Source organism: Haliotis cracherodii, unplaced genomic scaffold (assembly GCF_022045235.1).
Source record: "Haliotis cracherodii isolate W230 unplaced genomic scaffold, xgHalCrac1.p SCAF_5, whole genome shotgun sequence".
Lineage (NCBI taxonomy): Eukaryota > Metazoa > Mollusca > Gastropoda > Lepetellida > Haliotidae > Haliotis > Haliotis cracherodii.
The window spans coordinates 11,965,702-11,979,038 of NW_027266308.1; the positions used below are offsets into that span (position 1 = coordinate 11,965,702).

General features: G+C 38.9%; 1 protein-coding gene across 1 annotated transcript; it reads left to right on the forward strand.

The window, feature by feature from the left end:
- Positions 1-1,230: 1,230 nt before the first annotated feature.
- LOC139444045 (golgin subfamily A member 6-like protein 22) lies at positions 1,231-10,650 on the forward strand. The gene is made up of 3 exons (XM_071224951.1): positions 1,231-1,281; positions 2,979-3,292; positions 9,104-10,650. The coding sequence occupies exons 2-3, from the start codon at positions 2,981-2,983 to the stop codon at positions 10,193-10,195; spliced, it is 1,404 nt and encodes a 467-aa protein (XP_071081052.1). The 5' UTR covers positions 1,231-1,281; positions 2,979-2,980; the 3' UTR covers positions 10,196-10,650.
- The last annotated feature ends 2,687 nt before the right edge of the window (positions 10,651-13,337 follow it).

The window sequence follows — 13,337 nt, forward strand, 5'->3', positions numbered from 1 at the left end:
TATCACTTGAACTCACCCAAGCGATATCTCCTGTGGGAGCCAGTTTTGGATGATAAAATGATTTTACATACTCTAAATGTTTGTTTTTCATAAATATTACCTGTAAAGGACAATAGCTAATCTTATATGCATCGCTTCCTTTCGAACGAATACAAATAGTGAAAGATTGAAGTAAAATATAGATAAAATTATAAATATTGATTAAGCAATGAAATTTAAAAGTATCATAAGAAATAAAAAAATAAAAAATAGTAGAGTGGTTATATTTGTTTCCATCACGTAGGCTTTAAGATATGCTTTTAAGTTGTTCTTTTATACAACAGATCTTCCCAATCACAAATATATGATAACAATTCAATGTATTTTATGCATTGAATCAATTGTTTTTTGTACATTATCTTTGATAAGAAAGGGTATATTGTGTGCAAAAGAATGTCAGTCCTCTGCTCTGTTATACATATTTTTTAACTTTGAAAGACAAAGGGGAGGCAAGTCTTATCTGGCCAATAAACTTTAGTTATAATCCTCCTATATCTCCCTAAGAAGGGGCGGTCGGGTAGCCTAGTGGTTAAAGCGTTCGCTCGTCACGCCGAAGACCCGGGTTCGATTCCCGACATGGGTACAATGTGTGAAGCCCATTTGTGGTGTCCCCCGAGGTGATATTGTCGGAATATTGCTAAAAGCGGCGTAAAACCATACTCACTCACTCCCTAAGAAACCGATCCTTGCAAGACAATTGAGTATATAATCTGTTAATGAAACACTCTTCGTTATTACTGTTCATTGGTTCTCTCTCGTCTGTTCGGATATGTATCTTAAAACGCCCACAGATTGCTGTAAATGTTGTATTTCATTTCCCATACATGGCATGTGCTCTCCATATAAGTCACGTATTGCAGAGTAGTGCCGTGTCGTGCCCGTATACATACCCAGGCATGCGTGATGTATGTTCCAACATATCCGTTATAGGGCTCTCCTGCAAAGCACAATATCAATGTCCTTAATCACGGGTCTCGACAGTTGTTGACAGATAGCTACTAAACTATTTTCATTGTGCCACACTAAAGGATTTCGTATTGAAGCGAGCCTTACGTGCGTCAACAGGGTGGATTTAGAATGTAATATTCATTGAACTGTTAAAACGTCACCAAAATTCCCAGGATATATTCTGTCATGTTTTTATTTAGACTACCAGAGTAAAACAACACTCCAACTCTGTCAAGATAATATAAGCAACTGATTTCTCCAGCGAGAAGGAGCTATAGCGGTATTTGCCTGCAGGTAAGTAAGTAATTGAAAGTCCGCCTTTAAGTAAATTATGTACACCAGTATACCATCGAATATATTTCGAATCTCATTAACTACCTTAAACGTTTACATCCACATAGATTGTGTATACGATCATCCAAGTAATGTTGTACTCGTTGTATTAAAGACGCTTACAATATCTGTTCACTTACTTAATTTGTAATATTCGTTTCAATGTTTTTTGTTTTAATAGCAATATTATAGTACCCCCAGATTTTGGTAGAAATCATAGTTATTAAGGCTATTATACTTTCAAATATTGTAGACGTAAATTCCAACCTACAATCAGTGAGTGAGTGAGTTTAATTAAAGTCATGTCGGCAATATTTTAGCCATAATGTGACTTGAACAAGTTATACAATAGTTATAAAGACTGTCGACGAGGGACGGTATAACAACTAACAATATATCCCAGATTGATTTAAAACTAGTTGTAGAACATTAAAAATATCTGATTATTGAGGTACGGCACAATATAAAAATGGGGCTATAGATCGCTAGCAACAAGGTTAAAATCACCATACTGGGGACCAAGGGGACTTACTGTACCTCTGCTACCTGCATGGTTCCCCAGCAGGATTTACACTTCCACAAGTTACTGGCGATTGCTGCTAGGTTAGCCAGAGATTAAAAGTGAACAAATATTCTGCAGTTCAAACAGACGTAGATATAAATATACTTTGAAACAGGTGGTCTTACATACACCTACTATCAGAAAATTACATGTGAAGTGAAGTGGGAGTGAACGTCGCGTCATAAACTATTTCTATCTAGAGCGAAGTGAATACACATCTCTGTGTGTAGCTGCTTGTATTAGTACGGACTTATAGCGCTTCGCCACCGAGATACCATGCGACAGTTTAGCATCGAGACTACAGTCCCTGAAATAAATTATGTGTAAGGTTAAATAGTGAGTGAGTGAGTGGATATCAAGGATATAATTGTTTATATGATAACCAGGACCAATTGCACATAAATATCGTGTCGCTGACATTAACGCAGTTTCATTTGACGAAGACGTGGTGCTCGAATAGAATATGTCGCTATCGCTTGTCGTAAGAGGTGAAATGAGGTTTAACATCGCGTCCAAGATTATTGCACTTATATAGCGACGTCCATGCACGTGTGTGTGTGGCTGCTTGTGAATTTTTACTAGTACGGACTGATGCCGATTTAAAGCGCTAGCACACTGAGATACCATGCCGCAGTTTAACATGAATACCCCACTCAGACACAGTATACTGACTCCGAGCCGACCAGTCCTTGTTTTAGCCCCTTAATGCCGAGTGCCAGACAGGGTAACAACAAGTACTTTTAACGTATTTTGGTATGACGCGGCCGGGGATCGAACCCCGGACCTTCCGCTCTCCGGGCGGACGCTCTACCACTAGACCACGGAGGCGGTCCTTGTCGTAAAAGGAGATAAAACTGGTTCGGGTGTTCAAGCTCGGTCACTCAGCTGATTACATTTCCTCGGATCCCGACAATGCTGACATTATTCACTCTTTTAATCACTCGTTTGTCTATCCAGATTAGATTGTTTTCGGGATGTCGTGCTGCAATATTTCTGGTTGCGTTAAGCAACAATCAACTCTACAAGAATTACAATGGTACTATGGTTACGGTTGCTTTATGTGAGGACTCAAATGATTACCTATGGGTTTTTTCAGAGATGGCTCGATATGTGAGGACTAAGGGGAAGATGCTCCCTCATCATGACCTCTGCATCAGGAACAACTGGGTCTTCATCAAGGATGAAATAGATGCGATGGACTTGGCGGACTCGCTCATAGGGACTGCGACCCTGAGTGTGGATGATGTGCAACTCATCCGTAGTTTTAAAACAAAGAGTGACAGGAATCAGTGCTTGTTAGAAACTCTACTGCAGAGAGGAACGGGAGCTTTTGTCAGTTTTATTGCCGCTTTAGAGACCAACGGATACCTCCACGTTTCACAGAAATTGAAAGAGGATTGCAAAGAGATGGTATGTATTTAAGATAATCGAATCTTATTATGTATTAGCTTTTCTTTGTGTGGTGAATTTTGTATGAAATGCATTTCTGTTAGATATTTGAATTGTATTGGGTGAATTAAATAGTAATTAATTTCCCATAGTGGTTGATTATTCTTCCGAACATTTGCTAACGTTTACTCAAGTTCTTGATAATTAGCATCACAAATGAAATGGCTGCTTACCTATGACCATACAGCACACAGAGTGGGTTTAATGGTTATTGTGTCATAATGATTTTCATCTTTTGTTTGAAATTTGTATGCCACATCTATTTAGTGAGCAACAATATTTTTCAAATATGATGGATGAATGATTTTAAATAATAAATTCGTGTACTTGTAACAGCATATCTACTTGTTGTTTGAAGAACTTAATTCTCAGTTTTAGTTATATATGAATAGTCCCCTTGCATGAGAAAAATATTTATTTGTACTTGGGTTATCTATTAGTAACCGCTTGTAAAACTGAGACATTTGCTCAGTGTTGGTAAAATAATCAACTTTTTGTTGTGGTGATAACAAGCTAGTTTCCTAAAACACAATTTAGTTAGATTGCAATATATTTGGATTCTGGATGTTCAGCAGAACATAAAGTCGGATGAGGTAACCTTCCATCACGAAGGCTGTTGTAATCATTCAGTGTCGTCGAGCAGCTTCAAATAAACTCGTTATAACCAATTATTTATGTGGTTACAGTGACTTGAAGCACAACTTTAGATAACCAAAGTTGCATGCGGTAACAGTGACATTAAGTACAACATGTACAGTTAATAACCAAATTATTATGTGATTACAGTGACATCAAAACCAAATCATTATGTGATTACAATGACATCAAGTACAACAGTCAATAACCAAATTATTATGTAATTACAGTGACATCAAAACCAAATCATTATGTGATTACAATGACATTAAGTACAACAGTTGATAACCAAATTATTATGTGATTACAGAAACTTCAAGTACAACACTTAATGACCAAATGATTAATATGTTGTTTCAGTGACTTTACGTACGACAGATAATGACCGAATAATAATGTTGTTTCAGTGACTTAACGTACAACAGTTAATGACCAAATTATTATGTTGTTTCAGTGATTTTACGTACAACAGTTAATGACCAAATTATTATGTTGTTTCAGTGACTTTACGTACAACAGTTTATGACCAAATTATTATGTTGTTTCAGTGATTTTACGTACACAAGTTAATGACCAAATTATTATGTTGTTTCAGTGATTTTACGTACAACAGTTTATGACCAAATTATTATGTTGTTTCAGTGATTTTACGTACAACAATTTATGACCAAATTATTATGCTGTTTCAGTGATTTTACGTACAACAGTTAATGACCAAATTATTATGCTGTTTCAGTGACTTTACGTACAACAGTTTATGACCAAATTATTATGTTGTTTCAGTGATTTTACGTACAACAGTTAATGACCAAATTATTATGTTGTTTCAGTGATTTTACGTACAACAGTTAATGACCAAATTATTATGTTGTTTCAGTGATTTTACGTACAACAGTAAATGACCAAATTATTATGTTGTTTCAGTGATTTTACGTACAACAGTTAATGACCAAATTATTATGTTGTTTCAGTGATTTAACGTACAACAGTTTATGACCAAATTATCATGTTGTTTCAGTGATTTTACGTACAACAGTTAATGACCAAATTATTATGCTGTTTCAGTGACTTTACGTACAACAGTTAATGACCAAATTATTATGTTGTTTCAGTGATTTTACGTACAACAGTTAATGACCAAATTATTATGTTGTTTCAGTGATTTTACGTACAACAGTTAATGACCAAATTATTATGTTGCTTCAGTGATTTTACGTACAACAGTTAATGACCAAATTATTATGTTGTTTCAGTGGCTTTACGTACAACAGGGGGCACGGGTGGCTCAGTCGTCTAAGGCGATGTGATTCGCTGTGTAGAGTTGCGTACCCTGGGCACGCCAGAAACCTATGATTGTGGGTTCCAATCCCGGTTCGCCCCGATTATGTTTCTAGGTTTGTCAGCACCATACCCGTGCTCATTGGTTTCACCGAAGTGGTAAACGTCTGAGACCTGCATCACTTGGGGATTTCCTCCCACATTAAGCTGACACACCGTGATATGACTGGAATACTGGTTAAAAGCGGCGTTAAACACAACTCACACAATCACACAATTACGTACAACAGTTAATAAACTTTTTTTATGTGGTAGCATTGACCGAGAGTGCAAAAGTTAATAACCACATATTTATTGATGAAACAATTATCGATGCATTGGCATCAGTGTTGTATTAATGTATTCTTTTAAATGGGATACAAGGGTATATCAATACCCAAATACATTTATTGTCCAGAATTACACGAACTCATTTTGCTATATGCAAACAATATAACAATATATTGAAATAAAGACATTCTTACCATTTTTGCGAACACCTGAATTTCCGTGATGCATTCATATCGTTCATCGATCTTTTACGTCCAAATGAATCTGTTTCGGCTGGTATTCGAGACTGATTATTCTTGGAGCTTTATATTTGCTACCCTGTATACTGGTGCTTCATGGTGGTATTTGCGGTAAAAAGTTATAACATGTAGGCCATCTGCAGCAGAAACCATACAACAAATGGATTAAATATGTTTTCACTTCTTATTATATTTTAGAACTACAGAATCTTTGGAACACACAAATAAATTTATAAGCTTCAATTCACATTTATTACAGAGATACATGACATCAAATATTTGGATTCATTTTCTTCAAAGTCCCACTTTCCGACTTGTAACTCGTTATGTCATGTTATTAAACAATAGGGGGGTCGGGTAGCCTAGTGGTTAAAGCGTTCGCTCGTCACGCCGAAGACCCGGGTTCGATTCCCGACATGGGTACAATGTGTGAAGCCCATTTCTGGTGTCCCCCGCCGAGATATTGCTGGAATATTGCTAAAAGCGGCGTAAAACCATACTCACTCACTCACTCACTATTACATAATAATTTAATTATGGGTGTATCTAAGTGAACAAAAATTCTACCATGAATTTGGAATTTACTCGATTCTGATTGGTCAATCAGAGGCTATTAAATCACAATAAACCCCCTCTGATTGAAACAGCTGGTTTGACGGCCGCATCACCGCGGAAGCTAATATTCATAGAATTGTACTATTTTCAGTCATTGTCGGTAGGCATATTTAAATAATTATATCTAAAATTACAGGTTACAAAATGCACAGATGCGGTTACTACAATATTCAAAGGATGTGTGGCAATACATTTCGTGCAGAAAAACACGACAGAAATCAACAAAGGGAATGTATTTACATTTTGGAGACAACAAAGAGCTTGGAATTTTGGCGCTTTTCTAAATACGACAGTGATGTCATATCTTTTGCGTCACAATGAGCGATATAACGTCAAAGCTTGCTTTGTTATCTTTAGGGATGCCCACCTCATGCTGTGGTTATATATGCTTTCAATGCCTGTCATATGTTCGAGTGAAGTATTACGGTGTAAACAAACTGCTTGAGTATATACAGCACCATATTTTGTTCGGTGATTCCGTCATTCAGATCGTTAACCCACTCAAAACACTGAACTCAACTCATGCCGCTTCACTCAGTATATTTGCTAACACCAAAGAGTTCGCGTTTTATTTAGTCATGGTAGAATGGAGATAAACATACTGTGTTTTCAATGTAGAGCTAGGTTACCTGTAGATTTAACCGCGCTAAATTTAACATTTGAAACCTCACGCTGCGCGTTCGGTTCCAAATTCAATTTAGCGGGGTTAAATCTACAGGTAACCTAGCTCTACATTGAAAACACAGTATGTTTATCTCCTAACTGAAAGCAATAACGTGCATTCTACCATGATTTGGAATTTACTCGATTCTGATTGGTCAATCAGAGGCTATTAAATCACAATACACCCCCTCTGATTGAAACAGCGGGTTTGACGGCCGCATCACCGCGGAAGCTAATATTCACAGAATAGTACTATTTTCGGTCATTGTCGGTAGGCATATTTAAATAATTATATCTAAAATTACAGGTTACGAAATGCACAGATGCGGTTACTTCTATATTCAAAGGATGTGTGGCAATACATTTCGTGCAGAAAAAAACACGACAGAAATCAACAAAGGGAATGTATTTACGTTTTGGAGACAACAGAGAGCTTGGAATTTTGGCACTTTTCTATATACAACTGTGACGTCATATTTTTTGCGTCACAATGAGCGATATGACATCATAATGGTGATGCGCGATGTAGAGCGAAAGCCTGGCAAAGCTTGCTTTTTTTTTCTTTAGGGATGCCCACCTCATGTTAGCTTACCAAGTTGCCTTGCTTATATGCTTTCAATGCCTGTCATATGTTCGAGTGAAGTATAACGGTGTAAACAAACTGCTTGAGTATATACAGCACCATATTTTGTTCGGTGATTCCGTAATTCAGATCGATAACCCACTCAAAACACTGAACTCAACTCATGCCGCTTCACTCAGTATATTTGCTAACACCAAAGAGTTCGCGTTTTATTTAGTAATGGTAGAATGGAGATAAACATACTGTGTTTTCAATGTAGAGCTAGGTTACCTGTAGATTTAACCGCGCTAAATTTAACATTTGAAACCTCACGCTGCGCGTGGACAAGGACTGGTCGGCTCGGAGTCAGTATACTGTGTCTGAGTGGGGTATTCATGTTAAACTGCGGCATGGTATCTCAGTGTGCTAGCGCTATAAATCGGCATCAGTCCGGATTAGCACAAGCATCCACACACACACGTGCATGCACGTCGCTGTATAAGTGCAATAATCTTGGACGCGACGTTAAACCCAATTTCACCTCACCTCACCTAAATCAAGGTTCTAAATGTTTTCATGCATAAGCCACAACCCCCATGCGCAGAATAGGTATGATATTTCAGTAGCATTGCGATGAGTTTTATTTTTATCTTCAACACAAAACTACGTACTTAGTTAGCTATATGACACACTGATATCTTTTTATAGGAAGATTCAGCAGAATTATTTCAAGGTTCCGAGAACTTGGGTATAAGGACTTTGTATGGAACTTACATATTTTTCAGCTGAAACTGCAAACGGTAAATGTTTTTGTATCATAACTATCGACCTGCAAAACCTTGTAGCAATGTAATTTTGTGGCAGACAATTTCTTTTATTTTTAAGTGAGTGAGTTGGGTTTAACGCCGCTTTTAACAATATTCCAGTCATATCGCGGCGTGTCAGCTTAATGTGGGGGGAAAGCCCCAAATGATGCAGGTCTCAGTCGTTTACCACTTCGGTGAAACCCGGCCCACGAGCACGGGTATGGTGCTGACAAACCTAGAAACATAATCGGGGCGAACCGGGATTCGATCCCACAATTATAGGTTTCTGGCGTGCCCAAGGGACGCAACTCTGCACAGCGAATCACGGCGCCTTAGACGACTGGGCCACCAGTGACCCCTTATCAATGTGAAGCATTATTACATTATCAAGAATTGTCTGACACAATGAACTTTTCGATTAAAATCCCAGGCCACCATTTAGAGGAATAAAACAGAAATAGACGAATGGATTCATTTTTACTGGGAAAAATGTTCCCGGAAATTTTGAAAAATATGTTCGCTGGACACACGGGCATTTTTTAAACAATATGCAAAAAATAACGTGTTTCCCCTCAAGCAGTGACCGAAACAATAGCCTGCCTCTAACAAGTCCTATGACTTATGATGTTCTCTAACGTTTCAGGGCAGCGGAAATGGCGATGACACTGCGGATATGTTTTCAAACACGCTGCAAGAGATCAAACAAATACAAGATTCCGTGAACAATCTGGAAAGACATCTTGGTACCGCGAAGCAAAGGCTTGTTGATGTCAAAACACGCAAACCAGAAACCAATGATGTCATACACAATCTCAACCAAGACGTTGCAGATGCAGAGAATGTGATGAAACGAAAAGAAGGTGAGATTAGGATTTTGAAGGATCAGCTTGTGGAAAAGGATGAGATAATTCGTGAACTGAAGCGAGAAAGTGAAGCATCTGAGCGCCATCTATTGGAATCAGCAAACACAGTGAACACTTTAAAGAACAAACTTACCCACTTAGAGACATTGTGCAGTGAACAAAAACTCTTCATCGCAGAATTACGGGAAAGTGTTATATACCATGAGAATGAGATTACGCAGCAGAAAACAATCATTGAAAAATCGGAATCGACCATAAGCGAACAGGCGAAAACTATAGAACGATTAAGCTCATCAGTAGAACGCCAAGTCGATGTAATTTATAAACAAGGGCTTAATATAGAACAGCTGGGAAAAAATGTCTCTAAGCAAACACAACAAATTGGAGCGTTGGTGTTAGAGAATGAAGAACAAAAGCTGACTCTCAAGCAACAAGATAATGTGATTCGAGAGCAGGATGAGAAGCTTGAGCAGCAGCAGAAGACGTTACACTCACAACATGGTAGGATAGCATCACTACAAAGGGATGCTGATGAGCGGAAGCTGGCAATGCAAGATCAGAGCAAGCGCCTGAATGATCAAGCCAGTGTCATTGGACACCAAGCAGAACGTATTCAAACACAGGACAACCAGCTACAGAGGCAGCAGAAGGACCTGGAGTCCCAGAAGCGTGCGACAAGTCGACTTGAGAAGGTGGTGAAGGACAAGGGGCAGCAGCTCGACTCCGCCTTGAAATGTTTCAGAGCTGAGATGGACCAGATGAAGCAGGAGGGAAACATACGAGAAGGGCTGACATCCAGGAGACTTGATCAAACCACACAAAATAATAGAAAAACAAAGAGATTGGACAAAAATGTTTGGCACTATTATTAACAAAGTCATGTTAATAGTATTACGTGGCAAGGCTTAGTCATGGCAGTAGTGGTGTAACAAGGTCACAAACTGACCACATGGGCTCAAACATAGGAACAATACATCTGAAGACAGTGCCTTAATTTGGGGAAACTGGAAAGCATCGACCACAGAGTGTGACCAGGGGTCGTGACCGTGATTCGACTGCCACTCTGTTACTCTGGCCGTGTCCACCTCAGACAAGTACAAGCATACAGTATTTGTTTTATACATACAGTTAATGTAAGTGAACAGAAATACGATAACTTCCGTGTGTAAATGTAAAATGTTGCAATCTGGTTTGACAGAGATACACAGTTAAGATTTACACTTTCAAATACTTGAACATGAATTCATTGTTTGACATTAACTTGATAGACATTAATAAATCGATACTGTCGCTATGTCTGGACACGCATGTCAGGTGGCATGTCGCGCGGGGCGTCCGTCAGAAATCTTTACATACAAATGACCAATCTCATTAAAATCGGATCTAAGTTCTCGCTGCCGCTAAACAAAAATCTGAGGACGTCCCATTACGTGTCACGTCAGAACTACCTTTCGCGAACTTTGACCGACCACTGAAATGACTCGAATAAAATTTTGAAAACTGAACAAACGAACATTCAGGAATGTCTAATATATGGTTGAGATGTATGGCAGTGCTTCCCACGTACTGTGCAACGCCTCCTCCGTTCAAATGTTTATCACTGGAAGCGAGAGATAGACGATAATTTTGACGAAATCAGTCTTACGGGCCGTAACTGTCGTTCGGAATACCTCGTGTAAACGTTTTGGAGGTTGCATGAGTGGAAAAACATTTCCACTGTCACTTCATGACCTGGTAAGCGACGCTTTGATTGGTCGGATGAAAGGTCGTTCTGACGTGACACGTAATGGGATGTCCTCAGATCTTTGTTAAGCGATAGCGACAACTAAGATCTGATTTTAATGAGATTGACAAATCACGGACACCGAAACAAATGACGGACAGGTCAACGTGTGATCATGAATGCTTTAATAGCACTTATTGTATGCTGTTAGTTCGTCAATTTACCGCTGCAAGACGATAGGGTTACCCTTGGATGATTTTACTGTTTACTTAGTTTAATTTTCTTTATGCATATTGGGGGCACGGGTGACCAAGTCGTCTTTGGAGCCACTTTTAGATGTGCAGAGTTTTGTCCCTTGGGCACGCCAGAATCCTATAGTATGATCATGGGGTCTAAACCCTGTTCGCCCTGACTGGCAGCTTTGATTCCCTGATTCTAGGTTTGCCAAACAATAACTACAGAAACATTTAGAATTCCAACAACACGCATCTGCCTTGACATGGCAGCAAGCATACTATGAGTGTCAGATGATATATTGCGGTGCTAATGTTGATTATCCTTGAAATCAGTGGTATTTGTAATTGTGACCAAGGTAATTTTAACGCCTTAATGACCGGCGGTAATTGTAATTACCAGGGTATAGCCAGTCGCGTACCTCTTCTTCTGAACTACGGGTAATCCCCTCGTTCTTGGTGCTGACTGTCTGGGATGAGCGAGAGGTACAATGTCAGTACCCGAGTGCCTTGGACCTATTACCGTAGTTCCTCCAACAAGCAAAAAGGGTGATCTTCGTTTAACAGCTTTTATTCCAACTTTGTGTTGCCGGTCAACCCACTCTATTTGTCACTTACTTATGAGACTTCGGCCGCAAAGCTTCAGTCTCAGTCGAAATGCTGCTGCTTAAGTTTGGTTTCTGGTTCGAAAGATCGTGACAACAACCCGAGAGCGGAGCACCAGTCCAGATGTAATCTCCCCAGCCTCTCCCTAGCCGCTACCTAGCCGCTTTCTAGCCGTTCTCTAGCCGTTGTTAGCCGTCCTCTCGCCGTCCTCGATTTTGGGCTTTTGCCCCTTTTTAAACCGGTACCTACGTCACAGCTCTACTCATTTTTCCATCTATCATTGGTCAACCACCTTTCCCCCCTACACTAGATCATTCTAACCCACTCTTATCTAATAACCAGCACCTTATTCAGACTTGTTATGATGTAGCTTCTCACCCTTCTGGAATTCGAACTATTTTCCCCCCAATACCATATATGTCTCAGGTCCCTAACATCTCCGTCCCTCTCATCTCCGTTCCACTTTTTATCTACTTCCCATCTGGTTAATCGTTTTTCATTAATGTATAACCCTCGACCTACTACCCTCACCCCTGGTTATTCGTGGCCAAGTATGTTCCCGTAGTCTTCAACTATCAGAGTTGCCCGTCTCGTATATATACCAATGTGTTATGTTTACATCTTACTGGTTTCAACTCCTCTTCTTGACCTTTATATACAATCACGTAGGTGTCTTAAAAAATTGTTAATTACTTTAATTAGTTGTTAATTACTGTACTTTTATGCCTATAATACGACCCCCGTTCTGGCGAAGAGTGTGTCCCCACACTCTGAGATGGTGCCAATTCTTGTGATAATATCTGGTATACATTCCCTCTTATTTCTATGACTTATTGATTTAACTTCCCTTTAATTATCTAAATATGTATTACACTTTCATGCCTATAATACTTGTTCAGTGACTGTCCTCTGATATAATCACCCGGTGTTATATTCATGCAAGGAGACAATCTGAAGCATCATTTCATTATTATTTAAGCAGTAATTCATTCTTTGCTGTGGTTATTTCCCACGAAGAATATTTATTTAATATCACATACAAAACAATACATGTTTTTGGTCATTTTGATCGGTTGAAAGACTATTTGTACAAATGCATTATATTTCTGTTATAAAGAATTAAAATCTCTGTATAATGGTTTTGCATTGTTTATTGTTGTGTTTGAAGTCTTTGCTCCTTGTATTTTATTGGCCTGTATTTAGTGCCTATATGGATGCACAAACCAGACGTACATACCAGACGTAATAGTTTGATAATTCCGCTCAATGACTTCCAAATACTTTGTTGCTGTGAAATTGTAAAACACAACGACTTATCCGATATATCGGCTCATCCGGCTTCGACATAGCGTGGTTAAATAGATCCCGCCATACATAAAGTTTCACGCGGGGACATGATGTTTCAATCTCTTAACAGACATGGAATTAATGAAGTTTGAGTTAATGAGGTTC

Excerpts from the sequence above, each read along its gene's own strand:
- LOC139444045 (XM_071224951.1), top strand. The coding sequence starts at position 2,981 with ATGGCTCGATATGTGAGGACTAAGGGGAAGATGCTCCCTCATCATGAC. Across the intron at positions 3,293-9,103 it reads AAGAGGATTGCAAAGAGATG|GGCAGCGGAAATGGCGATGA; the intron begins GTATGTATTTAA and ends CTAACGTTTCAG.